General features: G+C 43.9%; 1 protein-coding gene across 1 annotated transcript in view; it reads left to right on the top strand.

Moving 5' to 3' along the window:
• LOC140694018 (uncharacterized) overlaps nucleotides 1–14,574 on the top strand; it is a 229,897-nt gene extending 215,323 nt beyond the window's left edge. The window contains exon 5 of the mRNA XM_072957507.1: nucleotides 14,050–14,574. Within this exon, the coding sequence (XP_072813608.1) occupies nucleotides 14,050–14,298 (249 nt within the window). The 3' untranslated portion in view covers nucleotides 14,299–14,574. The remainder of the gene's footprint in view (nucleotides 1–14,049) is intronic.
• Nucleotides 14,575–26,206: the final 11,632 nt, after the last annotated feature.

Here is a 26,206-nt window from a genome sequence, read left to right as displayed (position 1 = left end):
TTTAATATTTGGGACTTTGTAGCTGTAGGGAACAGCTCTGTTGGCCTGGTTTCCACGGAGGACACTAGCAGTCGTCAGAGCGTGCGGGAGGGCAGGCAGCCTGTAGTGCTGCTGCGGGGGTTCTCCCCAGCAGGACGCTCTGCTGAGTTGACTCTTCTCTGAGTTTGGTTGCCAGAGGAGCAGACAGCAAAGTAATGAGTTCTGGTGGGATTGTATAATGACAGGAAGAAAGAGGGAGCCGTAGTTCTTAGGGACTACTACACTCTTTTGGTTCCTGATCCAGTGTGTCCCATTACACAATTGATGAGTTGTGTCTATTCTGGGACTTGATTGAAATAAACGTGCAGCCTGAATATTAAGAGTTATGTTTTATTTGTCAGAAGGACTCGAGCCAGGATGACCGCCTCTCAGAACACTCTGAGGGACTGCTCGCAAGAGTAGGGGAGAAGCTAGGATTATATAGGAGCTTTACAACAAAGACCAGTTAGTCAGAACAATAAAACATTGCTTGTTATCTAAAGAAAGCCAGGTATCTCAAGTTCATGAATTTAATGCTTTTCAATATATGGGAGGAAGCCAACATTTGGGCTGACTGAATATATACTTTAGACAAGCACCTAGCTATCTAGGGCCAGTAATCTTCCTTTCTTATTCTGAGTCTGCTCAGAGGGCACCATTGTGAATGGCTGCAGGCCCGTCTTCACTGGGGGGTGGCGGCAGCCGCTGATGACTTGTTTTCAGCATTCTTTGTTTAGTGACATGGTTGCAATATTTTCATTCAATTTGTAGTGTTTTCATTCACAGAAAATTATGGTATTACCCTGATTATGGATAATCTGGAAGCTTGGAATGGAACCGAGATGGAATTACTGCAGGTAACTTCTACTTTAATAAGCCATGTGTAAACATGAACACGGAGGAAGCATACAAAAGGATTCAGTGGTGAATGGGAAGGGTTTCTGCACGTTACAGGAGAAGGCAAGGCAGAATTCTTCTTCTTTGTGGGCAGGTATGTGAGTCCAACTTTCCTTTCTGAAGTGCTTTCTGAGAACTGTTTATGGTAATGAACCAACATTGACAAACGGTGACACACATTGCATTTAAGAGCTGGCTGGCTTCAACTTGGGTATTGGACAGGTGGAATTCATAGTCAGTGGTCAGGTGGATGGGACAGAGATGGAGCCCAGGCCTGGGCCCATATTCAGGTTGAAATCGCCATTTACTCACCATAGCGCCTTGGACTTGAATGTAACCTCTCTTAAACTGATGGTGAGTCTGTGAAATGGGCATGATAATATTCGTTACTTCCTGGGCTTGTTGTAAGTTCTGAAGATTATTATAGCACACATGAAGCACTTAACACACTGACACTTAGCAGTGTACACTTTGTTCGACCACCACGCTTGGTGTGTGTCAGAGCCTTAAAGGCAGCATGTGTCTGTTTAGGATGCACTGGTAGCCCCTTGGCTAGTTTGTGAATTTGGTGATTTCCTTTAATACTTGTAACTCTGTGTGCCATGGGCAGTTATTTTTATGGACAGATGAGGAATCTCAGGGTAAAAAAGACTGTGTAATTTGCCCAAAGTCAGACCATAATTTTGTGTGCAGGGGCCTCGGTTCAGCATGGGCTCCTGGGCCTTCTGCTCTCTCCGTTCAGCACCAGAGCCAGATGTGGGCTCGGCTGATTCCCAGCCCAGAATATCCGGCAGGCCACAAGACACACCTGGTCCTGTGCTGCTTGAGCAAAATCTCCGGAGTAGAGGCAGTTACAAAAGGGATAAACATAAAAACAGACGACAGCAAATTGTGATCAGCTCTGAGAAGGAAAGGAACACGTCTGGCCGTGCAGAGCTGGGAGCTTTCCCGTCGGGGCTGTTCTGGGGGCGCTCATCTCAGCTAAACAAGCTGTGCTGCTGCACCAAGGCAGGAAGGCAGGGCGCGTGTGGCCAGGTAGACAGGGCCTCGTTGATCGTACTCATTCCCTATTAAGTGGCAGGTGTCACAGGCACTTAACTAATAAACAGATGTTGGCCAGAATCATCACGCATTTTGCTTCGTAGTTTTATTGGAGCCAACTTTGAGAGGAGGTCATTGAAGCTGGGGAGTTTGCTGCATGCCCGTGATTACCATGGAAATACCCCCACTGGTCTTTCAACCTAGACTGGTGTGGCTGTCATGTCCCAGCCCTGTGAATGGCATCGTGCAGCTTCTCCCAAGTGGCCCAAATGACTGACATTGATATGCTTAATTCGTAGGAAATGGTATGTGGCAATAAGAGAAAAAGGTAGTAAGAAATTGGAAAACTAGAAAATAACCAATTCTTCCCCTGCTGGGGGACCGTACCCTGTGTCTCTCACCCCACTCACTGCCTGTCACCTCCTCCCTGCCGACTCCGTGTTCAGAAGCCACTCTGAGCCTTTGAAGAACATTTTGCCTCATGACACTGTTGACTAGGACCTGCGACCTCTCTGTCCCTGGTTAACTCTCTCTTCAAAGCCATTTAAATTTCTTGCAGGCTCCTCCACTCAAATGTAAGAATAGCCCCTTTAAACTTCTTGATGCAGCTCCTTAATGAAGATCTTGGGAAGGAAACCTAGCCAAAACCTGGGAGGTATTCACAGAGTGAATGTAACCTGAGCATTTTTTGACGTTCAGAATCAGAGCGGTGGGAGACACAGGAAGGCCTTTTTAAGTTAGAAAGTGGAAAGAGAAAGGACTCAGGATATTTGAGACTGAAACATCTTGGTCCCAGCCAGCAAGGCACCTGCGTTCAGGATGGTGTGTGGGGAGTGCAGAGTTCTCAAAAAGAAAGAAGTGGTGGGATGGCAGGGAGGACATTTAGGTACTTAACTGGGGAAGGAAAAAGTTGGCTGAACAATTCATGGTTGAACAAGAGGATTGTGACATGATGTGCTTGTATTTTGGAGAGAAGGGTTTTGTGGAGCCAGGCCTAAGGAGAAATCTCTCTGACTGGGGAGTCAGCACAACAAAAAAACACAGAGAACCAGGCAGACCCCATGGCCCCTGATGGGGGAGAGGCTGCCCACCAATTGGAGACCTGGAGGCTGCTTCTGTCCCTTAGCTGGGGTCTCAGACCTCACTTCACATCCCAGTCCTGTTGATACAAGAAAAAATATGTGGGGCATGAGAAGGGCTGTGTCCCAGGCTTCCGTTGAGCCCCTGGGATGTGCCCCACCAGATTTTGTTCCTTGGCTTCATGCAGTAAAGAATTCAAGAACAAGCCAGTGTTGAGTAAAGGTAGATTTATTCAGAGAGATACATTGACAGGCATGAGAAACGTCACGAAGTATGGGGGTTTGATGCTCAGATTAAAAGTAGGCACACACTCCACAGAAATAGTGTGGGCCTTCTCTGAAGAGGTAGAGAGAGGGGTTCCTGGGATGTGGCTCTGTGTTGCTCCTTTTCTTGGGCTTCGTGGTTTCATATGCTAATAAGTAGAAGGACCAGCCTTAGGGCAAGGGGCTGGGATTCCAGGGAGTTGGCCATTTTCCACCCTTTGACCTTTTGTGGCTAGCCTTGTGACTGCCATGGTGCCTGGGGCCGTGTTATTCACCATGTTACTATTACAATGGGTGTATAATGAAGCTCAGGATCTACTAGAAGTTAAATCTCTTCATCCTGAGCCTCAAGACCTATTGGGGGTTGAATTCTTCACCATTTTGATGTTAATTGCTGTGGTCTTTCTTGAATGGCTTGCTCTGCCCCCTTCCATCCTGTCTCACTGTGATGACACAGAGAGAGCAAAGGCCGGGCCCTGCGTGTGTTCCTGCATTTCACAGCGGGAGATGTGGGGTGGGCTGAGGATGACTCTGAGTGGTGAGAAATATGTTTCAGATTTTCCCACATGAGACATGGGGACCTGCCAGCAGCCATCGCAGATTTATCTCACGGGCATTATCGCTTGTGTTGTTACGGAAACAACAGGCCAGCCAAGAAATAAGCAGCACTCAGAGGGTGGGAGTACTGAGATTTATTATGCCAGCGGGCTCAGAGGGGCTTCTGTTCCCAAGCCCTGAGCACATCCAAGACATGCACATGAGGTTTTATAGGGTTAATTACAAGTATGGGGCTTTTAGCCAATAAGGCTCAAACAACAAAAAGCAAGGAATCAGTACACTGAAGCTTATCAATTTGGAACAGATTACGTTACTGACAATTGTTGACCTTGGATTTACGAGTTAGCTTGTTAGCCCAGTAAACTGACACTGAACTTCAGATTTACGAGTTAGCCCAGCAAAACTTAGATCAGTAAACCGACACTTATCACACTTAGATTTGTGACTTAGCTTGTTAGCCCAGCTGGGGTTTTTGTTCACAGTGTCACTCATCTTTTCTATTTTCCTTTTATTTTTAAAGTATTTAATCCAAATTTAATATCAGGATTTTTTTGGAAAGAAATTTCTCTTTTTCTTTTCTTTGGGGCTCTTTTGGGGGGTAGGAAATTAGGTATATTTATCTGTTAGTGGAGGCCCTGGGGCTTGAACCCAGGACCCTGTGCACACTAAGCACACGCTCTACCACCTGCCCCATCATCTTTTTCTTTTTGCTTTAGCTGCCAAGAATCTTACAGCTGAATTTCTAGTCGGCCTTTAACACTTGCCCTGACTTCATGGAATCCATTTTTATGAGTTTACCTCCCCCTGGTTTCATTTAAGTATTGAATCTCCATTTTCTCTTCACTCTCAGTTTTGCCTTTTTGTTGTTATGGTTGTTAAGCTGTGTTTAAAAAATTGTTTAATTTCTCTTTTAGCAGGAGGCTGAAGTAAATAAATATGTAAACAAACATCACACTTAAATGCTTTTATATATTCTAAGCTGTTTAGTAGTTAATTAAAAACCAAATTGAATATTAAAGGGATAACATTTTTAAATTATTTTTTAATTTTTTATAAAGACATAGCTGATTTAAAATATATGTTTCAGGTGTACAATAGATGCTCCATTTATAGTTACTGTAAAACATTGTCTGTATTCCCTGTGTTGTAAGATACATCCCTCTAGAGTGTTTACATTACATGTTGCAGTTTGTATAAGAAAGTTGGGTAACGCAGAGTCTGGGACGTGGCTGTGGCTGACCCAGGTTCACGCAAACCCTGCCTGTCAAAGCTCAGGCCTTCACTCCTGTCTGCAGGGGAGCGAGTGGAGGCAGCTCTCATCAGCGCTGGCACCACACTCTGAGTGGCAGTGACAGCAGTGACTGTGTGTGGACGTGAAAATTGTTGTTCCAAGAGTTTTACATGCTTTTCTGCATTTAATAATTAAAGCCCTCCTGTGAGGAAGGGTTTTAAGTTTTTAATGAATAATACATTTTATTTTGATATTGATAGACTTCAAAACTCCGGAAAATTTACAGGAGTAGTACAATAAATGCTTAGATACAGTTCACCCTAAAGGGCACTATTTGCCCTTTTGTGACGGGCTTATTTTAGCATAAATTTTCGAAGTTCATTCATATTGTAGCCTGAATCAGTACATTATTCTTTTTGTTTGATAATATCCTTTTCCTTTTTTTTCGTTTTTGGTCTATTTAAAAATATTTTCATTGAAGTCTAGTCAGTTTATAGTGTTGCATCAGTTTCTTGTGTACAGCACAAAACTTCAGTTAAATAGGAACATACCTGCATTCATTTTCATATTCTTTTTAAACATAAGTTACTATAAGTTATTAAATATATTCTCCTGTGCTATACAGTATATACTTGCTTTTTATTGTATACATACTCAGCATCTGCAAATCTTGAACTCCCAATTTATTCATTCCACACCCTCTCCCCTCTGGTAACCATAGTTTGGTTTCTATGTCTCTGTGTCTGTTTCTGTTCTGTAGATAAGTTTATCTTTTTTTTCCTTTGTTTTTGTTTTTGTTTTTTGTTTGTTTTAGATTCCACATGTGAGCGATCTCATATGGTATTTTTCTTTCTCTTTCTGGCTTATTTCACTTAGAATGTCATTCTCCTGGTCCATTCATATTGCTGCAAATGGCATTATTTTATTATTATTTTATTGCTGAATAGTAGTCTATTGGACATATATACTACAACCTCTTTATCCAGTCGTCTGTCAGTGGACATTTAGGTTGTTTCCATGTCTTGATATTGTAAATAATGCTGCTGTGAACATTGGGGTGAAAGTGTCTTTTTGAATTACGTTTCCTTTCGGATATATGCCCTGGAGTGGGATTGCTGTGTCATCTGGGCCCCCAAGGTTTTGTCTTTTGAGGAACCTCTATACAGTTTTCCATAATGGCTCCACCAAACTGCATTCCCACCACAGTGTAGGAGTGTTCCCAATTCTCCACAGCCTCTCCAGCATTTAGTGTCTATGAACTTCTGAATGATGGCTATTCTGACTGGTGAAAGGTGATACTTGTTTGCAGTTTTGATTTGCATTTCTCTGATAATGATATTGAGCATTTTTTCATGTGCCTATTGGCCATTTGTATGTCTTCATTGGAGAAATGTTTCTTTAGGTCTTCTGCCCATTTTTGGATTGAATTGTTTGTTTTTCTTTTTTATCAAGTGTAAAAGCTGTTTACATATTCTGGGAATTAAGCCCTTGTCACTTTCATTTAATGCAACTATTTTCTCCCACTCCATAGGTTGTCTTTTTGCTTTAATTTTTGTTTTCTTTTCTGTGCAAAAGCTTGTAAGTTTAATTAGAACCCACTTGTATATTTTTGCTTGTATTTCTATTGCTTGAGTAGACTGCTCTTGGAAAATATTGTTGAGATATATGTCAGATGTTTTGCCTATGTCTTCTTCTAAGAGGTTTATAGTTTCTTGTCTACAATTTTAAGTCTTTAAGCCATTTTGAATTCATTTTTTTGTATGTTGTGAGGGGGTAGTCTAACTTCATTGATTTACATGCAGCTGTGCAGTTTTCCCTGCACCATTTGCTGAAGAGGCTGTCTTTGCTCAATTGTATGTTCTCACCTCCTTTGTCAAAGATTCAATTACCAAAAGTTTGTGGGACTATTCTTGGTAATTTTGTTTATCCATTCATTGATGGATGGATATTTTTAGTGACTTTTAGCTACTCTGAATGATACTGCTATGAATATTAATGTGCAAGTTTTTGTGAGAATACATTTCCATTCTGTTGGCTGTACAGTTGGCCCACCATATCTGTAGTTTCCACTTCATGGATCCAGATGGCTGATTGCAAAGGGACTTGATCATCCTTGGATTATGGTATCCAGGGTGGGGGGTTCCTGAAACCAACCCCCCGAGGACACTGAAGGATGACTCTACATGTAGGAGTGGAATTGCTCAGCCACATAACTCTAACCTTTTGAGGAAACATCGGGCTCTTCCAAAGAAGCTGCACCATTGCCCCTTTCCAACGGCTGCATATTGAGGGTATCCATTTCTCTGCCTCCTGACTGACACTTGTTATTGTCCATGTTTTGATTATAACCATCCTAGTGAGTTTAAAATGAGATCTCATTTTGATTTTGATTTTGCTAGTGATGCTGACCATCTTTTCAGATGCTTATTGGCCAATTGTGTATCTATTTAAATCCTTGGCAAATTAAAAAATTGGGTCGATTTTCTTTGTATTGTTCAGTTGTAAGCATTTGTTTTATATCCTGGATACTAGTCTCTTATTAGATATATGCTTTGCAAGATTTTTCTCCTATTCTGCAGATTGTCATTTCACTTTAATTTTTTTAAACATTAAAACAATTTCTTTATAGGGGAGGTAATTAGATTTATTCATTTTGTTTTTCTTCCTTAGCACGCACTCTATCATTTGAGCTACCCCTTTCCCCTTTCATTTCACACTCTTGATGTTGTCCTTTGTAACAAATGATTTTAATTTGATGAAGTCCATTTTATCTATTTTGTTTTATCACTTGTGCTCTTGGTATTGTATCTAGGAAGCCATAGCCTATCCTATGACCACAAAGATTCATACTATGTCTTCTTTTAGAAAGTTCATATATTTAGTTTTTACGTTTCTGTCTGTGATCCATTTTGAATTAATATTTGTTATATAAAATACGGGGTCCAGATTCCAGATTCATTCTTTTGCCTTCAGATACCCAGGTGTCTCTGCTCCATTTGTTGGATAGACTATACTTTCAATGGAGTGTTGTTGGCACATTTCTGGAAAACTGACTGTAAATGTAAGTTTCCCCCCAGGATTTTTTATTATGTCTCATAGATTTCTGCATCCAAACTTATGACAGAAGCATAATGACTTGAGTGCTATAGATTTGCTGTAACCTTTGAGTGAGTCCTCCAAATTTGCTCTTCTTTTTCAAGATTGTTTTGGCTGACCTGGGTCCCTTGCTTTCAATATGAATTTTGGGATCAGTTTTTCAATTTTTGCAAAGAAGTCAGCTGGAATTTTGATAGGGATTCCATTAAATATGTAGATTACTTTGGGAAGTCTTAACATTTTTAACAATATTTTCTACCATTCCATGATCATGGGATGCCTTCCATATATGAAGATATTTTAAATTTTTTTTGGTGATACTTCAAAATATTCAATGTACAAATCTTGTAAACTTTTGTTAAATGTATCTCTCATTTTATTTTTTATGCAGTTGTAAATGGAACGGCTTAGCTTCATAAGGGTGGGACTATATATATCAATTTATTTATTTCTAGGATTCCTACATAGCAAATACACTAGGTTTATATTTGCTACATTGATCTATCCACAATTCTTCCCACCCCCATGTCATAAGAAACCAAGACCCAGCTTAAGCCATCTGAACACCTATGTGGAAGTGAGAAATGAGACCTTTGGGTGGGGTTTGTGTAGATGATACTGAGATCTTATTCAGGATGGCTTCATCTTAATTTCTTTTAAACAATCCTTTCAGAGTACATAGTCAGATACATTAGGAAAATGCTGTTTTGATGTGCGGAGGAGCTAAGACTATAATTTTCAAGTAATTTCTAGTGAGAGTGTTGTACTTGAAACATAATTTGCATCAATCTTTGAAGATTTATGTTTCAGGAGCTTTGAGTAAATAATACCTGTCTTTATTCAATAACTACAACTAAATGCTCAAGCAACATGTAAGAGTTTGAGCAAACTGCTCCCGCCCCGTAGTGCTGGTTGGTTGCAGCTGTAACTGGAGTCAGCGCTTACCTCGCCCAGTACACTTGTGCTGATCTGCTCAAAACAGTTCGTCCAACAGTTTGTCGGTAGTCTTTTAGACAAAGCCATAAAGCATTGATTTAAGGTTGCTGGAATGTAATCTATTCTTATTAATATTAAGTAAGCACATATTGAGTACTTACTGTATGTTGGGAATTGTCCCTCAGCCTCACATGAATATTACTTCTAATAAAACCTCTCATATTTCCCTGTTATTTGCACTTTACAGATAAGGAGACTGAGGATTAGGTCTTCTCTCTTTTGGGGGGAGCTCATTATCAATGATGGGAAGTTGTAAGGAAAAAGATATTGATTCATCCAGAGAAAATATTTTTCTGAGATTCAGTATTGAAGAAGGTAACCACTGAAGAGGGTGATCATTGTTTGAGTGAGACGAGCCCCGGGTTGTACGGAGTCAGCATCCCTGTCCTGGACGCTGCACGTGTAGAGCTGCGTGGTGGGTGAGGCAGCGCGGCCGCGCAGGGAAAGCGGATGCCGGGCCGTTGGGCTGTGCTCAGGCCCGGTGGGGCTTTCTCCTAAGAGCAGTGGACCGTCATTGACAGATTTTAAGTAGGCTAGTGCGATGCTCTCGTAGATCACTTTTGTCTTGTAGAATGCTTAGAAACATTTAGAAGGCTCGGCAGGAGGTGATGTGATGAGTCAGAGTAGGGTGGCTGCGAGGTGTAGCAGTGTTCAATTTTCAAGTGATTTTCAGTCCCAGGTTTGTGGCTCAGTAGCCGTGTCACTTTGGATGACACACCCAAGGAAGTGAAACAATTTATCTAATCAATAGAAGCAGTGATGTACCGAACTCCCAGGACTGCTGTGTAGATCCAGTGAGATAACGTGTGCACAGTGTGCAGCATGGTCCCCAGCACAGAGTCAGTGCTGAGGGAGTGCCAGTGAGTACCTGGTAGGACAGGTGTGGGTGGTGGATCTCGTTGACTGAGGAAATTTGCCCCTGAAGGAGGGGTCTTGTCACATCTGTGAGTGATTGGCCTGAGCTGGGAGAGGCAGGGAGACCTTGCCCCCGACCAAGGGCCCTGGGCAGGATGGCTATGGGAGGAACACCGTGAAGTTAGCTCTTTGCAGGTGGAGTTGGAGGTGCCCTTGAGACATCTAAGTGCAGTGTCACAATCACAGAAGTGGTCTGGTCCCGGGCTGTGCATTTTCCTGCTGAGATATTGATCTCTGAACGCGAAGACATACTTTACAGGACAAGTGACTAGTAGTATCATCTCTCATCAAAGCTCACATCTCTTTATTCATCACTCACTTTGCTAATTGGGTACTTACAGAACACACTTCACTGTCCTCCCCTGGGCTCAGGCTCCACAGAGAAGAGCTGGTGAGTCTCCCTCTTTTCCAGAAGAAGACACACTTAGCTGGTAGACATCTATACCTCGCCAGACTTAGAATTTTAGGTTGTTGATTTAATTCTATTTTCTGTTGGTCATCTCCTGACAGGAGAGACGTTTCACCTCATGGTCAGGTTTCAATTAGCTGTTACTGAGAATTGCTGGTCTGATCCATAGTGTATTTATTCTATTAACTTTGTAGAGTACTTATCATTTTTCTGTCTTTGCTCTTTAATTTTGTTTGCCCCTTCAATTTTCTATCTTATTTGGGACCTTATTTTATTTTTTAATTAAAAAATGTCTATTAGCAGTTAACAAAACAAAAGCAAAGAAAAAATGCACATGATAGCTAAATTTAGAAAATATCTTGTGTGTTTTCTGTCTCAGCAATGGAGGGTTCTAGAAACTCGTGAAAAGCTTCATTACATAAGTTCCTTTAAATTCTGATTAAGAAATAAAACCTTCCTTCCTCATCTTTCAAGCTGCACAGCTAATTGTCAAGAAAGTGAGGGGAAATTCTCAGAAGCCAAGACAAACCAGAAAGCAGGGATTCTGGGAGATACGTGAGCCTTAGAAGCCCTGGGGTGCCGGTTGGCTCCTGAACTGAGTTTCAGTTGCCCTGGCAGGAGGGCAGGAGGTGAGCCTGTGGCCTCTCACACTGGGAGTTGGATGGCTGTTCTTATATAAGGCCAAGCACATCCTGAGAATCCTGCTTTATAAAAGGTTGAATTAGAAAGAAAAGAATAAAAGCATTCCTCAAGGCAAGGAAGTAAGGAAAGTAAAATTTTTTGGAAGCGGGAAAAAATAACATATCCAAAGTAAGGATTTAGTTTAAAGCTGTTCTGGCATGAGAGTGACCACAAACCCATGGCAGATAATCACAGCTCCTCCCGGAAAGAGAAGGTGTGTTTTGAATGAATCAGTGGACAGCCATTCTGAAAAAGGCCTCCAGAGTCTTCTGGATCAAGATACTGGACTCAAACACCTCCCTTCCATGGTCTCATTTAAATAACCAGAAAGGTTTTAAAGGAAAGAAGCCATAATCATAGTTCTATTTATTGACATTACTTTATGCTAGGAATTCAAAAGTGACTATGGAGTTGTCTCCTCTTTTATGGACCTTACTTTCTATTTGACATAGTTGGGGAACTTGGTGGAGGGTGGTGTTAGTATGTTGCAATTAACCAGGAGAGGAGTTTAAGAAAGCAGTGAAGGGTTGGTGACATTTTTCGCTGAGGACAGTCCTGTTCAGTTGGCTTGTAATTACAGGCTCGTTGAGTTGTCACTGGAGGGAATTAATCTTAAGGTATTTGGACTTAACTCAGGCCTCTTCAGAATGGACAAGTGAACCTGGACAAAGACAGTCAAATCTGTGCAGACATTGAAGTTCACTTCAACATGTGGTATCCATGAGCCAAAGATAGGACTAGTAGGCAGCACTTCTTGAGGACAGAGGAGTGGTTTTTAAGGTTCTTCAAGAATGAATCCCAAGGTACCGGGATGGCCAGTTGTCAAACTGTGACTTTGCTCTTTGGACGGTGTATCCACCAAGGGTATTGGCCGTTTATAAGTTTCCATTTCTCCTTAATACATGTCAGGTTATGAGGACGTGGGCATAAACATTTCACACCTTGTCAAGGTGACTTTGGGTACCTGCCTAGAATCATGGGCACAGTTGCAGCTGCGTCATACATCTTGCCGCACATCCCGCTCCCCGGCTCCGTGATCACGGCAGAGTGGTTCCTTATTGAGCTGTCCATCTCCTCTGTGACATCGTAACCAAACAAAAGATTGGAGAGTATTAGCTTGGCTTTTTTCTTTTCTAACATTCCCTTCAAATTATGATGACTGATAGTGGACCCAGTTACGTTTGCAGATGATTTACAAGTAGGGCTGTCAGTACAAACCTTGTAATCCCCGCTGTGTGATCTAGAGAAGAAAGTTACACTCTTTCCAAATTGTTTTGATGCACTTATGTGGGAAAATGATGTATGTTTGAATATGTATTTCCTCTCTTAATCATCATGGCTAGAGATGAATATTTGTAGACATGGAATGAGTACTCTGTATTTGAACTGTATGGTCCCCTAAATTCTCCCCAGCTTTTTAAAGTCATCACTGGAGTGCTACCTCCAGAGTGCCGCAAAGCATCCAACACTGCCTGCTCTTCGGACACTGTAAGTTTCCAAGTTGGAGAAGGCTGCTGGCTGGTGAGGCATTCTCTCGCACATCTCTGGTTGGGTGATGTGAGCTGAGAACACAAGAATTGGCAGACAGTAACTAACCACGATCACGTCCATTTCTGGAACACTCATGGAGGATTTTACACCTATGCTAGTGGAATACGTTATTTCATTTAGTTTTCCCAAAAATCATAATTAGATTTTATCACCTGTATTAAAAAGGAAACTGTCAAAGCGAGTGACGTGCAGACTTTGGACTGGAACACGGGTCTTTCTGATCCCTGTCTCTGTTCCCTCCCCGGCCTATCCTTGCAAATGACCAGGAGACTCTTCCTCAGTCTTGAGTTTCCCTCTGATGTTACCGCTCTCTTTGTTTCTAAGAGAGGAAAACAAGTCTAAACTTACTTTCCAGTTGGAAATGGAATGGAGAGTTAACGTTGGAAGCCGGGAGAATCTGTCCTGTGATGAAGTGGTCTCCGAGCCACTTCCACTGGGATGTCACATCACTGTCTGGGCCCCTTGCTCAGCCTGTGCACAGGTGACAGCGCAGTTGTGCCGAGCAGTCCTCCCGGACAGGGCAGTGGGTTGGAAATGAGTTTGGGGATTTGGTTTCATTACACAAGTTCCTGAGGGCCTTGACCTGGCACTTCGAGTGGGAGCATTCCCTGTCCCACAGACTGTGCTCTGGGCCCGTGCAGACCTGACGTGGCCTCAGCCTGAGTCTCAGGGCCCATGGTGATGAGGAGCATTTTAGCCCAGGGTCTGCCGGAGGCTCTGAGACTACTGGGCTGTGGGACTTTGTCCAGGATGATAATAATTCCTCCCCGAGTTTCAGATTTCCTTGCCTGTGAGCCGGGGTAGTAGTTGTTTTTGAGATGATTGTAATGATTCAGTAATGGGCGCAGCGTGTGCTGACAGGTAGCTGGGTGCTTTAGGAGCAGAAGTCGCAGTCACTCTGTCAGCCTCTCCCTGTGCGCTCTGTGCTTTGAGAAGTTGTGTGTTTGGTGAAAGTCCCGCCCAGACCCTAGGGTCTAGATGAACTGTTGTTCCTTTACTTTCCCTTCCTTTTCCTCTTTCCCTTCTCTGTGTCCCATGTTTAGGTAGCAGATTCCTCTATTTCAGGGAATAAGGGCTTTTCTAGTAAAGGGACAGGTGGAATGCGGAGAGGTGGGGCCCAGAGGGGGTCTGGAGTGTCTGCACAGTGCTGCTTCCCTGCGTTTCTGCATCCGGTCCCATCAGTGCACTAAGTCAGCCTTCCTCTTCCTTCCTGTGTCATCGGGTCTCTGTTTTAAGGGAAAACCATTTTTATGGGTCTTTTTTCACTTACGTGTTTCATTCAGATGGTTGTTGCTTTTCTCCCTGTGCTTCAGCGTTCTGAGGAGAAAATTCAGCCGTGCAGCATCCTCTCCGAGCTCTACGAGTTGATCGGCTTCCACTGCAAGTCCACCTTCTTCAAGCGGGTGGCCCCCGTGCGGCACGCGGCCCCCGGCATCCCGGAGCCTGGCGGGAAGGCCTGCTCCCGACTCCTCCTGCAGACGCTTCCTGGCTACAGTCTGTCACTGGACTTGCAGGACTTCAGCAAATGTGTTGGAACTAAAACATTGTTTCAGCCCCATTAACCATGCCTGGTTTGGGCCCTGCTGTCCTGCCTCATCAGGGTGAATCTTGATTCATTTAGAACAGGGCTCAGCAGACTTTTCCTTTCAAGGGCTTGGGGGTAAATATTTCAGGGTCTGAAAACCTCCTGATCTCTGGTGCAGCTGCTCAGCTCTACTGTTTAGATGCCAGAACAGCCAGATAGTCCACACACCCATAGAGCTTTATTAACAGCGGTGGCTGGGGCTGGATTGGGTGTATGAACTGCAGTTTGCCCCCACAGCCTCCTCAATATTGACACCTGCACCAGAGTGTACATTTGTGACAATGGGTGAACTTACACTGACATGTCATCATCACCCATAGCCCATAGTTGACACTAGGATTTACACATTGTGTTGTGCACTCTGTGGGTTTGGACAGATGTACAATGACATGTATCCACCATCACAGCATCATACAGAGTCGTCTGTCTTAGTGACCTTAAAATGCTCCGTGCTGCACCTCATTCATTGCTCTTTCCCCTCTAGCCTCTGGCAGCCACTGATCTTTCAGTCTCTGTGTTTTTCCCTTTCCCAGAACAACATACAGTTGGAATCAGACAGTTGCTGAAACTTCCCAGATTGGCTTCTTTCACTTGGTAATATGCATTTAAGGTTCCTCCATGTCTTTCCATTCCTTGATAACTCATTTCATTTTAGCACCAAATAATAGTCCATTTTCTGGCGGGACCACAGTTTATTTATCCATTCACCTACTGAAGAAGAGCTTAGTTGCTTCTGAATCCTGTTGAGTATGAATAAAGCTGCTATTAACATCTGTATGCAGATTTGTGTGTGAACATAAGTTTCCATTTCATCGAGTAAACACCAAGGAGCACAGTTGCCGGATCATATGTTAGAATTACGTCTAGCTCTGTAAAAAATTGCCAGACCGTCTTCCAAAGTACCTGGGCCATTTTTCATTCCCACCAACAATGCATTATAATTTCTGGTGCTCCACATCCTCACCAGCATTCGGTGCTGTCAGTGTTCTGCATTTTGGCAGTTCTGACAGGTGTGCAGTGGTATCTCGCTGTTTCAGTCTGCATCCCCTTGATGACAGGTGCTGTGGAGCATCTTTCCAAAGGCTTCTTTGGCATCCAGATTTCTTCTTTGATGAGGTGTGTGTTCAGGCATTTTGCTCATTTTTTAATCAGGTTATTCATCCTTCTTGTTGAGTGTAAAGAAATTTTGTTATATTCTGGATTTCAGCCCTTTATCAGTGTGTCCCTGCCCTTCACCTTCAGTGCCAGAGTTGTCCTTTGGGTCTCAGTGGAGTGTCAGATCTTCAAAGAGATTCCCTGTCTTCCCTCAGCCTAAATACTGTCCTTGTATTTTTCACTTTCATTGACTCATTTTGTTCTTTTTAAATAGCATTTCCCATAATTTGTAAGTATATTAAAGAGAAAAGGGCAATGATTGAACACCACCTGCCCCACCAGGCTGTGTGCCCTGTGAGAGCAGAGGCCCTGTCCCCACTCACCGTTTCCCATGACAGCACATGGCACATGTCCATGTAAAAGTGTGTAACGTGGGGCCAAACCTGATGAGCAGCTATGACGACATGTGTTGTCTACCATTTATTGAGTAGACTTTGTTTCTGATCTTAATTATTAAATCATATGAATGAAACTTGGTTGTTTTGAAAAATAAAACAACAAAGCACACCTCAATGTGATTGGTAATTTCTACTTAGATTTCTGACCCAGGAGGGGATGTTCACCATCATTTTGTGGAGGAGGTTGGGAAGGTAAAGTAAGAGAGTGAGATCAAATAAAGTAAAAATGATAAGAGTCACTTGGCTTTATTTTCACTGAAATAAAAGTTATTTTAAACCTTATCTCAGCTGTTGTTCTGTTGTTTTAAACATTTCTCATAGAATTAAATGGAAGCCCACTAAACCCTGAAAGGGAAACTGTGTGCTCAGGTCCTGAAAAATGTTTATGTCTATTTCTTGAGATACAAATTTCCCTGCTGGTTACAGAAATTCGAGGCGGGAACACACAGTGCACTGCATGTGTCTGCCGGCTTCACGGGCTGCTCAGTGTCAATTTCATTATCTTGGGTTACAGTTTAGGACGCATTTCCATGAGAAATATTGCTCAGACTTTTCCTGAATGAAGGATTGAATTTTCCACAGGAAATATTATGAATGAGAGTGACAAGGCACAAGGGATTCCCATAAAGGAAAAGTTGATGTAATAAACTCTCACTATGGTGAATATTTTTAATAAAAGCCAGTTGAAAATTTTATCACTAGGTCAAATGGCACAAAACCGTCTGAAGAAAAAAGATTCAAATTTTAAAGAAGAAGTGGTTTGAATCAAGTAGATATTATGATATCTAAACAATTTGTTGTAAGAACTTATACTCAGTCTTATCATAATTGCCAGTGGTAGGAAGTGGATCATTATTTATTTATTAAAAAAAAATCCACAAGGTGCTATTTGCCCCATTCTTGATGCGGCAGTCCTGTGGTTAGTTAAGTTGGGACATTTAGGAAACTTAGCTAGGTTTTCCGGACATTGATTTCAGCCACTTTATCTTTACTACAATCTCTTCTTTTGTGTCGGCATATTGTCCATACATATATATGGGGAGGAACAACCTCCAACTCGGTTTTACAGTGCAAACCGCAGGAACTTCAAACCGGCACTACGAAACAGACTGAGAAACCAGAGTAAGTGTTTCTCCTGCAACCCGTTCCCTTTGTGCTGGATGAACGAAATTCTCTCCACATGCTCAGTCTGAGAGATAAGTGTGTGTGAAAGCCGTCCTTCAGCTAGCTTGAAGGGAACACAAAGTTTCTTTTCAGTTGCAAACTCCACTCCATACATATATATGGGGAGGTACAAGCTCCAACTCGGTTTTACAGTGAAAACGGCAGGCACTTCAAACCGGCACTAGGAAACAGACTGAGAAACCAGAGAAAGGGTTTCACCTGAAAACCGTTCCCTTTGTGCTGGATGAAAGAACGTCTCTCCACATGCTCAGTTCTGAGAGATAAGTGTGTGTGAAAGCCGTCCTTCAGCTAGCTTGAAGGGAACACAAAGTTTCTTTTCAGTTGCAAACTCCACTCCATACATATATATGGGGAGGTACAAGCTCCAACTCGGTTTTACAGTGAAAACGGCAGGCACTTCAAACCGGCACTAGGAAACAGACTGAGAAACCAGAGTAAGGGTTTCTCCTGCAACCCGTTCCCTTTGTGCTGGATGAACGAACGTCTCTCCACATGCTCAGTTCTGAGAGATAAGTGTGTGTGAAAGCCGTCCTTCAGCTAGCTTGAAGGGAACACAAAGTTTCTTTTCAGTTGCAAACTCCACTCCATACATATATATGGGGAGGTAAAAGCTCCAACTCGGTTTTACAGTGAAAACCGCAGGCACTTCAAACCGGCACTAGGAAACAGACTGAGAAACCAGAGTAATGGTTTCTCCTGTAACCCGTTCCCTTTGTGCTGGATGAACGAACGTCTCTCCACATGCTCAGTTCTGAGAGATAAGTGTGTGTGAAAGCCGTTCTTCACCTAGCTTGAAGGGAACACAAAGTTTCTTTTCAGTTGCCAACACCACTCCATCCATATATATGGGGAAGTACAAGCTCCAACTCGGTTTTACAGTGAAAACGGCAGGCACTTCAAACCGGCACTAGGAAACAGACTGAGAAACCAGAGTAATGGTTTCTCCTGCAACCCGTTCCCTTTGTGCTGGATGAAAGAACGTCTCTCCACATGCTCAGTTCTGAGAGATAAGTGTGTGTGAAAGCCGTCCTTCACCTAGCTTGAAGGGAACACAAAGTTTCTTTTCAGATGCAATCTCCACTCCATACATATATATGGGGAGGTACAAGCTCCAACTCGGTTTTACAGTGAAAACGGCAGGCACTTCAAACCGGCACTAGGAAACAGACTGAGAAACCAGAGTAAGGGTTACTCCTGCAACCCGGTCCCTTTGTGCTGGATGAACGAACGTCTCTCCACATGCTCAGTTCTGAGAGATAAGTGTGTGTGAAAGCCGTCCTTCACCTAGCTTGAAGGGAACACAAAGTTTCTTTTCAGTTGCCAACTCCAATCCATACATATATATGGGGAGGTACAAGCTCCAACTCGGTTTTACAGTGAAAACGGCAGGCACTTCAAACCGGCACTAGGAAACAGACTGAGAAACCAGAGTAAGGGTTTCCCTGCAAACCGTTCCCTTTGTGCTGGATGAACGAACGTCTCTCCACATGCTCAGTTCATAGAGATAAGTGTGTGTGAAAGCCGTCCTTTAGCTAGCTTGAAGGGAACACAAAGTTTCTTTTCAGTTGCAAACTCCACTACATACATATATATGGGGAGATACAAGCTCCAACTCGGTTTTACAGTGAAAACGGCAGGCACTTCAAACCGGCACTAGGAAACAGACTGAGAACCCAGAGTCAGTGTTTCTCCTGCAACCCGTTCCCTTTGTGCTGGATGAACGAATGTCTCTCCACATGCTCAGTTCTGAGAGATAAGTGTGTGTGAAAGCCGTCCTTCATCTAGCTTGAAGGGAACACAAAGTTTCTTTTCAGTTGCCAAATCCATTCCATACATATATATGGGGAGGTACAAGCTCCAACTCGGTTTTACAGTGAAAACGGCAGGCACTTCAAACCGGCACTAGGAAACAGACTGAGAAACCAGAGTAAGGGTTTCTCCTGAAACCCGTTCCCTTTGTGCTGGATGAAAGAACGTCTCTCCACATGCTCAGTTCATAGAGATAAGTGTGTGTGAAAGCCGTCCGTCACCTAGCTTGAAGGGAACACAAAGTAACTTTTCAGTTGCCAACTCCACTCCATGCATATATATGGGGAGGTACAAGCTCCAACTCGGTTTTACAGTGAAAACGGCAGGCACTTCAAACCGGCACTAGGAAACAGACCGGGAAACCATAGTCAGTGTTTCTCCTGCAAACCGTTCCCTTTGTGCTGGATGAACGAACGTCTCTCCACATGCTCAGTTCTGAGAGATAAGTGTGTGTGAAAGCCGTCCTTCACCTAGCTTGAAGGGAACACAAAGTTTCTTTTCAGTTGCAAACTCCACTCCATACATATATATGGGGAGGTACAAGCTCCAACTCGGTTTTACAGTGAAAACGGCAGGCACTTCAAACCGGCACTAGGAAACAGACTGAGAAACCAGAGTAAGGGTTTCTCCTGCAACCCGTTCCCTCTGTGATGGATGAACGAACGTCTCTCCACATGCTCAGTTCTGAGAGATAAGTGTGTGTGAAAGCCGTCCTTCACCTAGCTTGAAGGGAACACAAAGTTTCTTTTCAGTTGCAAACCTCACTCCATACATACATATGGGGATGTACAAGCTCCAACTCGGGTTTACAGTGAAAACGGCAGGCACTTCAAACGGGCACTAGGAAACAGACTTAGAATCCAGAGTAAGGGTTTCTCCTGCAACCCGTTCCCTTTGTGCTGGATGAACGAACGTCTCTCCACTTGCTCAGGTCTGAGAGAAAAGTGTGTGTGAAAGCCGTCCTTCACCTAGCTTGAAGGGAACACAAAGTTTCTTATCAGTTGCAAACCCCACTCCATACATATATATGGGGAGGTACAAGCTCCAACTCGGTTTTACAGTGAAAACGGCAGGCACTTCAAACCGGCACTAGGAAACAGACTGAGAAACCAGAGTAAGGGTTTCTCCTGCAACCCGTTCCCTTTGTGCTGGATGAACGAACGTCTCTCCACATGCTCAGTTCTGAGAGATAATCGTGTGTGAATGCCGTCCTTCACCTAGCTTGAAGGGAACACAAAGTTTCTTTTCATTTGAAAACTCCACTCCATACATATATATGGGGAGGTACAAGCTCCAACTCGGTTTTACAGTGAAAACGGCAGGCACTTCAAACCGGCACTAGGAAACAGACTGAGAAACCAGAGTAAGGGTTTCTCCTGCAACCCGTTCCCTTTGTGCTGGATGAACGAACGTCTCTCCACATGCTCAGTTCTGAGAGATAATTGTGTGCGAAAGCCGTCCTTCACCTAGCTTGAAGGGAACACAAAGTTTCTTTTCAGTTGCAAATTCCACTCCATACATATATATGGGGAGGTACAAGTTCCAAATCGGTTTTACAGTGAAAGCGGCAGGCACGTCAAACCGGCACTAGGAAACAGACTGAGAAACCAGAGTAAGGGTTTCCCTGTAACCCGTTCCCTTTGTGCTGGATGAACGAACGTCTCCCACTTACTCAGTTCTGAGAGATAAGTGTGTGTGAAAGCCGTCCTTCACCTAGCTTGAAGGGAACACAAAGTTTCTTTTCAGTTGCAAACCCCACTCCATACATATATATGGGGAGGTTCAAGCTCCAACTCGGTTTTACAGTGAAAACGGCAGGCACTTCAAACCGGCACTAGGAAACAGACTGAGAAACCAGAGTAAGAGTTTCTCCTGCAACCCGTTCCCTTTGTGCTGGATGAACGAACGTCTCTCCACATGCTCAGTTCTGAGAGAAAAGTGTGTGTGAAAGCCGTCCTTCACCTAGCTTGAAGGGAACACAAAGTTTCTTTTCAGATGCCAACTCCACTCCATACATATATATGGGGAGGTACAAGTTCCAACTCGGTTTACAATGAAAACGGCTGGCACTTCAAACCGGCACTAGGAAACAGATTGAGAAACCAGAGTCAGTGTTTCTCCTGCAACCCGTTCCCTTTGTGCTGGATGAACGATCGTCTCTCCACATGCTCAGTTCTGAGAGATAAGTGTGTGTGAAAGCCGTCCTTCACCTAGCTTGAATGGAACTCAAAGATTCTTTTCAGTTTTAAACTCCACTCCATACATATATATGGGGAGGTACAAGCTCCAACTCGGTTTTACTGTGAAAACGGCAGGCACAACAAACCGGCACTAGGAAACAGACTGAGAAACCAGAGTAAGGGTTTCTCCTGCAACCCGTTCCCTTTGTGCTGGATGAGCGAAATTCTCTCCACATGCTCAGTTCTGAGAGATAAGTGTGTGTGAAAGCCGTCCTTCACCTAGCTTGAAGGGAACACAAAGTTTCTTTTCAGTTGCAAACCCCACTCCATACAAATATATGGGGAGGTACAAGCTCCAACTCGGTTTTACAGTGAAAACGGCAGGCACTTCAACCCGGCACTAGGAAACAGACTGAGAAACCAGAGTAATTGTTTCTCCTGCATCCCGTTCCATTTGTGCTGGATGAACGAACGTCTCCCCTCATGCTCTGTTCTGAGAGATAATTGTGTGTGAAAGCCGTCCTTCACCTAGCTTGAGGGGAACACAAAGTTTCTTTTCAGTTGCCAACTCCACTCCATACATATATAGGGGGAAGTACATGCTCCAAATCGGTTTTAAAGTGAAAACGGCAGGCACTTCAAACCGGCACTAGGAAACACACTGAGAAACCAGAGTAAGGGTTTCTCCTGCAACCCGTTCCCTTTGTGCTGGATGAACGAACGTCTCTCCACATGCTCAGTTCTGAGAGAAAAGTGTGTGTGAAAGCAGGCCTTCACCTAGCTTGAAGGGAACACAAAGTTTCTTTTCAGTTGCAAACCCCACTCCATACATATATATGGGGAGGTTCAAGCTCCAACTCGGTTTTACAGTGAAAACCGCAGGCACTTCAAACCGGCACTAGGAAACAGACTGAGAAACCAGAGTAATGGTTTCTCCTGTAACCCGTTCCCTTTGTGCTGGATGAACGAACGTCTCTCCACATGCTCAGTTCTGAGAGATAAGTGTGTGTGAAAGCCGTTCTTCACCTAGCTTGAAGGGAACACAAAGTTTCTTTTCAGTTGCCAACTCCACTCCATCCATATATATGGGGAAGTACAAGCTCCAACTCGGTTTTACAGTGAAAACGGCAGGCACTTCAAACCGGCACTAGGAAACAGACTGAGAAACCAGAGTAATGGTTTCTCCTGCAACCCGTTCCCTTTGTGCTGGATGAACGAACGTCTCTCCACATGCTCAGTTCTGAGAGATAAGTGTGTGTGAAAGCCGTCCTTCACCTAGCTTGAAGGGAACACAAAGTTTCTTTTCAGATGCAATCTCCACTCCATACATATATATGGGGAGGTACAAGCTCCAACTCGGTTTTACAGTGAAAACGGCAGGCACTTCAAACCGGCACTAGGAAACAGACTGAGAAACCAGAGTAAGGGTTACTCCTGCAACCCGGTCCCTTTGTGCTGGATGAACGAACGTCTCTCCACATGCTCAGTTCTGAGAGATAAGTGTGTGTGAAAGCCGTCCTTCACCTAGCTTGAAGGGAACACAAAGTTTCTTTTCAGTTGCCAACTCCAATCCATACATATATATGGGGAGGTACAAGCTCCAACTCGGTTTTACAGTGAAAACGGCAGGCACTTCAAACCGGCACTAGGAAACAGACTGAGAAACCAGAGTAAGGGTTTCCCTGCAAACCGTTCCCTTTGTGCTGGATGAACGAACGTCTCTCCACATGCTCAGTTCATAGAGATAAGTGTGTGTGAAAGCCGTCCTTTAGCCAGCTTGAAGGGAACACAAAGTTTCTTTTCAGTTGCAAACTCCACTCCATACATATATATGGGGAGATACAAGCTCCAACTCGGTTTTACAGTGAAAACGGCAGGCACTTCAAACCGGCACTAGGAAACAGACTGAGAAACCAGAGTAAGGGTTTCCCCTGAAACCCGTTCCCTTTGTGCTGGATGAAAGAACGTCTCTCCACATGCTCAGTTCATAGAGATAAGTGTGTGTGAAAGCCGTCCGTCACATAGCTTGAAGGGAACACAAAGTAACTTTTCAGTTGCCAACTCCACTCCATGCATATATATGGGGAGGTACAAGCTCCAACTCGGTTTTACAGTGAAAACGGCAGGCACTTCAAACCGGCACTAGGAAACAGACCGGGAAACCATAGTCAGTGTTTCTCCTGCAAACCGTTCCCTTTGTGCTGGATGAGCGAAATTCTCTCCACATGCTCAGTTCTGAGAGATAAGTGTGTGTGAAAGCCGTCCTTCAACTAGCTTGAAGGGAACACAAAGTTTCTTTTCAGTTGCAAACCCCACTCCATACATATATATGGGGAGGTACAAGCTCCAACTCGGTTTTACAGTGAAAACGGCAGGCACTTCAACCCGGCACTAGGAAACAGACTGAGAAACCAGAGTAATTGTTTCTCCTGCATCCCGTTCCATTTGTGCTGGATGAACGAACGTCTCCCCTCATGCTCAGTTCTGAGAGATAAGTGTGTGTGAAAGCCGTCCTTCACCTAGCTTGAGGGGAACACAAAGTTTCTTTTCAGTTGCCAACTCCACTCCATACATATATAGGGGGAAGTACATGCTCCAACTAGGTTTTACAGTGAAAACGGCAGGCACTTCAAACCGGCACTAGGAAACACACTGAGAAACCAGAGTAAGGGTTTCTCCTGCAACCCGTTCCCTTTGTGCTGGATGAACGAACGTCTCTCCACATGCTCAGTTCTGAGAGAAAAGTGTGTGTGAAAGCAGGCCTTCACCTAGCTTGAGGGGAACACAAAGTTTCTTTTCAGTTGCCAACTCCAGTCCATACATATATATGGGGAGGTACAAGCTCCAACTCGGTTTTACAGTGAAAACGGCCGGCACTTCAAACCGGCACTAGGAAACAGACTGAGAAACCAGAGTAAGGGTTTCTCCTGCAACCGGTTCCCTTTGTGCTGGATGAAGGAACGTCTCTCCACATGTTCAGTTCTGAGAGATAAGTGTGTGTGAAAGCCGTCCTTCACCTAGCTTGAAGGGAACACAAAGTTTCTTTTCAGTTGCAAACTCCACTCCATACATAAATATGGGAATGTACAAGCTCCAACTCGGTTTTACAGTGAAAACGGCACGCACTTCAAACCGGCACTAGGAAACAGACTAAGAAACCAGAGTAATTGTTTCTCCTGCATCCCGTTCCATTTGTGCTGGATGAACGAACGTCTCTCCTCATGCTCAGTTCTGAGAGATAAGTGTGTGTGAAAGCCGTCCTTCACCTAGCTTGAAGGGAACACAAAGTTTCTTTTCAGTTGCAAACCCCACTCCATACATATATATGGGGAGGTTCAAGCTCCAACTCGGTTTTACAGTGAAAACGGCAGGCACATCAAACCGGCACTAGGAAACAGACTGAGAAACCAGAGAAAGGGTTTCTCCTGCAAACCGTTTCCTTTGTGCTGGATGAACGAACGTCTCTCCACATGCTCAGTTCTGAGAGATAAGTGTGTGTGAAAGCCGTTCTTCACCTAGCTTGAAGGGAACACAAAGTTTCTTTTCAGTTGCCAACTCCACTCCATCCATATATATGGGGAAGTACAAGCTCCAACTCGGTTTTACAGTGAAAACGGCAGGCACTTCAAACCGGCACTAGGAAACAGACTGAGAAACCAGAGTAATGGTTTCTCCTGCAACCCGTTCCCTTTGTGCTGGATGAACGAACGTCTCTCCACATGCTCAGTTCTGAGAGATAAGTGTGTGTGAAAGCCGTCCTTCACCTAGCTTGAAGGGAACACAAAGTTTCTTTTCAGATGCAATCTCCACTCCATACATATATATGGGGAGGTACAAGCTCCAACTCGCTTTTACAGTGAAAACGGCAGGCACTTCAAACCGGCACTAGGAAACAGACTGAGAAACCAGAGTAAGGGTTACTCCTGCAACCCGGTCCCTTTGTGCTGGATGAACGAACGTCTCTCCACATGCTCAGTTCTGAGAGATAAGTGTGTGTGAAAGCCGTCCTTCACCTAGCTTGAAGGGAACACAAAGTTTCTTTTCAGTTGCCAACTCCAATCCATACATATATATGGGGAGGTACAAGCTCCAACTCGGTTTTACAGTGAAAACGGCAGGCACTTCAAACCGGCACTAGGAAACAGACTGAGAAACCAGAGTAAGGGTTTCCCTGCAAACCGTTCCCTTTGTGCTGGATGAACGAACGTCTCTCCACATGCTCAGTTCATAGAGATAAGTGTGTGTGAAAGCCGTCCTTTAGCTAGCTTGAAGGGAACACAAAGTTTCTTTTCAGTTGCAAACTCCACTCCATACATATATATGGGGAGATACAAGCTCCAACTCGGTTTTACAGTGAAAACGGCAGGCACTTCAAACCGGCACTAGGAAACAGACTGAGAAACCAGAGTAAGGGTTTCTCCTGAAACCCGTTCCATTTGTGCTGGATGAAAGAACGTCTCTCCACATGCTCAGTTCATAGAGATAAGTGTGTGTGAAAGCCGTCCGTCACATAGCTTGAAGGGAACACAAAGTAACTTTTCAGTTGCCAACTCCACTCCATGCATATATATGGGGAGGTACAAGCTCCAACTCGGTTTTACAGTGAAAACGGCAGGCACTTCAAACCGGCACTAGGAAACAGACCGGGAAACCATAGTCAGTGTTTCTCCTGCAAACCGTTCCCTTTGTGCTGGATGAGCGAAATTCTCTCCACATGCTCAGTTCTGAGAGATAAGTGTGTGTGAAAGCCGTCCTTCAACTAGCTTGAAGGGAACACAAAGTTTCTTTTCAGTTGCAAACCCCACTCCATACATATATATGGGGAGGTACAAGCTCCAACTCGGTTTTACAGTGAAAACGGCAGGCACTTCAACCCGGCACTAGGAAACAGACTGAGAAACCAGAGTAATTGTTTCTCCTGCATCCCGTTCCATTTGTGCTGGATGAACGAACGTCTCCCCTCATGCTCAGTTCTGAGAGATAAGTGTGTGTGAAAGCCGTCCTTCACCTAGCTTGAGGGGAACACAAAGTTTCTTTTCAGTTGCCAACTCCACTCCATACATATATAGGGGGAAGTACATGCTCCAACTAGGTTTTACAGTGAAAACGGCAGGCACTTCAAACCGGCACTAGGAAACACACTGAGAAACCAGAGTAA

This window comes from Vicugna pacos, unplaced genomic scaffold (genome assembly GCF_048564905.1).
Source record: "Vicugna pacos unplaced genomic scaffold, VicPac4 scaffold_20, whole genome shotgun sequence".
In the NCBI taxonomy this organism is placed as follows: domain Eukaryota; kingdom Metazoa; phylum Chordata; class Mammalia; order Artiodactyla; family Camelidae; genus Vicugna; species Vicugna pacos.
The sequence above is the reverse complement of the archived record's forward strand: the minus strand, read 5'-3'. Positions and strand labels throughout refer to the sequence as shown.